This window comes from Vollenhovia emeryi, unplaced genomic scaffold (assembly GCF_000949405.1).
Source record: "Vollenhovia emeryi isolate VEMERY1.0 unplaced genomic scaffold, V.emery_V1.0 DF941630.1, whole genome shotgun sequence".
Taxonomy (NCBI): Eukaryota; Metazoa; Arthropoda; class Insecta; order Hymenoptera; family Formicidae; genus Vollenhovia; species Vollenhovia emeryi.
Genome location: NW_011964736.1, coordinates 1,313 through 4,888, shown reverse-complemented (window position 1 = coordinate 4,888; position 3,576 = coordinate 1,313). Strand labels below are relative to the sequence as shown.

Here is a 3,576-nt window from a genome sequence, read left to right as displayed (position 1 = left end):
AAGATCGAGCTTCATGGGTTCTCAGACGCTTCTACGAAAGCATATGCGGCATCCCTCTATTTACGAGTCATCTCGTCTGACGGAAGCATCACCAATACGTTGTTAATGGCCAAATCGAAAGTTGCACCCCTTAAAATCCTGAGCGTTCCTCGCCTGGAGCTTTGTGCAGCGCTGCTCTTAGCTCAACTTATGACCTTTGTCCGTTCCACTGTCTTAGTCAACAAAATCGATTATTGGTGCTGGACGGATTCAATGATCGTCCTCGCCTGGTTAAAGCAACCGCCGTCGCGATGGAAAACCTTCGTCGCGAACCGAGTTTCCAAAATCCAACTGTTACTTCCCGAAGGAAAATGGAACCACGTTCCTACCCACGATAATCCTGCCGATTGCGCATCCCGTGGAATGGATCCCGACAACCTCCGCGATCACACTCTATGGTGGATCGGCCCTCCGTGGTTGCAAGCTAACGACGATAAATGGTCAGAGTTACCGAATTTCGAAACTCCAGTGCTACCGAAAGACGTTGATACCGAGCGACGCGCTTCTATCACTCTATGCGCGACTTGTGCATCAAGTTCATGGGATCTACAGTCTCGATTCTCTTCATGGACTAAATTACTTCGAGTTACCGCCTATATCTTCCGATACATTCAAAACCTGAAATCTAAGCGTGAGAAAACAAACAATCCTCACATTGCTACCAAGCGAAATTTATATGCCCTCCATCCTCACGAAATACAAATTGCCAAAATCTTTTGGATCAAACAGATTCAAACTCAGCTGTTTCACAAAGAACTCGCAAGCCTTTACAAAAACCAAGTCGTGCCTAAAACCAGCTCGTTGGCGTCGCTCTCTCCCTATTTAGATTCCAACGGATTAATCCGTGTCCAAGGACGGTTAGGCAAGTCACGCCTTCCCGAGGACACCAAACATCCAATCATTTTAAAATCACATCCTTTAGTCAATACACTAATCACTCATACTCATGTTCACGCACTTCACGCTGGTCCTCAGCTTACGCTTGCAATTTTACGACAGAATTACTGGCTGCTCCGCGCCAGAGCTACGGTGCGTTCCGTGCTCTATCGTTGTATTACTTGCACGCGACAAAACGCTCGCGTTCCCGAGCAATTTATGGGCGAACTTCCCGACTTTCGTGTCAATCCAAATTCACGAGCCTTCGTACATACCGGTGTCGATTACGCGGGTCCGTTGCTTGTTCGCCTAGCCAAAGGCCGTGGCCATAAATCCCAAAAAGCATATATCGCGGTATTCATTTGTATGACCACCAAAGCCTTACACTTAGAATTAGTTTCCGATTATTCAACGGCGTCATTTTTAGCTGCGTACCAACGCTTTCTCGCGCGCCGCGGAACTCCGACTTCAATGTATTCCGACAACGGTACCACGTTTCAAGGCGCTGATAAAGAAATGACTGCATCCTTCCAAGCCGCCACGCGAAACCCTGAATTTCAAAATTATTTAGCTACCGAGAGCGTGTCCTGGCACTTTTTACCTCCAGCGGCACCTCATTTCGGCGGTCTTTGGGAGGCTGCAGTCCGCAGTGTCAAGCACCGCCTTAAACGTTCGATCGGCACTCACACGCTTACATTTGAAGAATTAAGTACGCTGTTGTGTCGAATCGAATTGTTCCTCAATTCCCGACCGATTGCCTCTGTCACCGATTCGATCGATGATTATTGCGCGCTAACCCCGGGTCATTTTCTGATCGGCTCCACCTTAATCGCCGCTCCAGAACCAAGCGTCCTCGAATTAGCGGAGCAACGATTGTCTCGTTGGCAACTCGTTCAACAAATTAGCGAACGCGTCTGGAAGGCGTGGAAGGATACGTATCTCCACACCTTGCAACAACGCCCGAAATGGCGATCCGTTCAAAATTTAGCTACCCAAGGTCGCATGGTCTTGATCCGCGATCCCTTGGCGCCCCCAAGTCGTTGGAAGCTTGGGCGAATTGTACAATGCCATCCAGGCAGCGATAATCTGACTCGCGTTGTTACCGTCAAAACCGCCGATTCCGAATACAAGCGCCCGATTACGAAAATCTGTTTTCTTCCGGTCGACATCAATCTCGATCAAGAACAGTCTGCCATGGCGGGCGGTGACAAATAATTCTTTCAACGATGACCATGGTTACCGCGTACCGACGACCGACCTATTGTAAATCTATTGTAATTATTACCACGAATGTATCTACGCCGCGTACTCTGCTTGTACGCACTAATCTACCATATTAGCATTTATCGAATGCAGAACATTCGAGACGGGCGGCATGTTCCGGATTCAAACAGTAATTCTCTGTTCTCAAGCGTTATGTATTTGCAAAGAGAAAGCTATCGAGACAGTGGAATGTCGTTAGTCTCCCAAATAAACCTCGCGATCTAAACAGTTTCGACCATGAGATGTTTTCGCAGTCAAACTCGCCGTTATTGGTAAACGCTCTCACATTATTTCGAATTTGTCCGCCAATTCGGAAAGAGCAGGCGTCTATTCTCCGAAAAGGGAGGATTTCTCTTCGTGAGGATTCCGCGCGACGACACGGGATCTCTGGTCAGAACACGAGTAGTTGGCTTGAAGATAGAACGTGTTACCCGGTCTCGGTTCCCGCTTTATACTGTACGATCAACGTCGTTCGATGTACCGTCACTCAATAAATAATCGAAGGTGCACGAATACTCAACGGACTTTTAAACTCCTGTCACGGCGAGCCTTCTGATAAGGCTGTATCAGCCTCCGTGGAAGAGTCGCGTTTTCGCTGTGCCAACGGCGGAAAACTGACGAGCGACGAATTCACACAACTATTAAAACCAATGCTAAAAATTATATTTTTGTATCATGTTTTTCAAATATGTAAAAGTTTTCTGCGAAGTTTTAAAACGATTTGGTTGCTCGTTTTGCAATTATTATTAAGAAAGCGCTATGATCATCAATTGACGCGATATCGACGACGGAACGTGACAACGCCGCATCCCGACTTAATCTTTCAAGCTAAAAAATTTTTACATTTTCATTAAACTCAAATTCTATTGACAATAAACAATACTTTAAAATATGATTTTACTAAAGGTAGGTAAGGAGAAACGACCAATGCGAGCCCACAGCAGGTGTCCGTGCGAAATTGTCAATGTTTTTTTAATCAATTTAATAAATAATCCAAACGTTTCGACCCGTTTTTGGGTCATCCTCAGTGAAGCTGGGATAAAAGATATGATACATAGTGTTAAACAACTTTACAAAATATTAATATAAATTTGCGAAAAAATATAATGAATTTTTACCTGATTGGATACATAACTTAACACCACTATTATCGAGAATTATCCTCTGACAGTTTCAACGAGATTTAATCTTGACACTAACATAGTTACATTACCAACTCAATTATTGTTTTGGCAATCCTTATTTGCTACACCGGTTTTACTTTTATTTTCGCACTGCCACTTGTCATTGTCATTTATTATTTACCACTCGTCGTGACTGTCTTCTCTCAACTTCGGTGAGTTATTACATTTGAATTCATAACGAATAGTTTAACGAAATACATTCTCTACTTTTAGA

General features: G+C 44.6%; 1 protein-coding gene across 1 annotated transcript; it reads left to right on the top strand.

The window, feature by feature from the left end:
• Positions 1-105: 105 nt before the first annotated feature.
• LOC105570888 lies at positions 106-2,130 on the top strand. Its single transcript, XM_012028340.1, has one exon. The coding sequence runs from the start codon at positions 106-108 to the stop codon at positions 2,128-2,130; it is 2,025 nt and encodes a 674-aa protein (XP_011883730.1).
• The last annotated feature ends 1,446 nt before the right edge of the window (positions 2,131-3,576 follow it).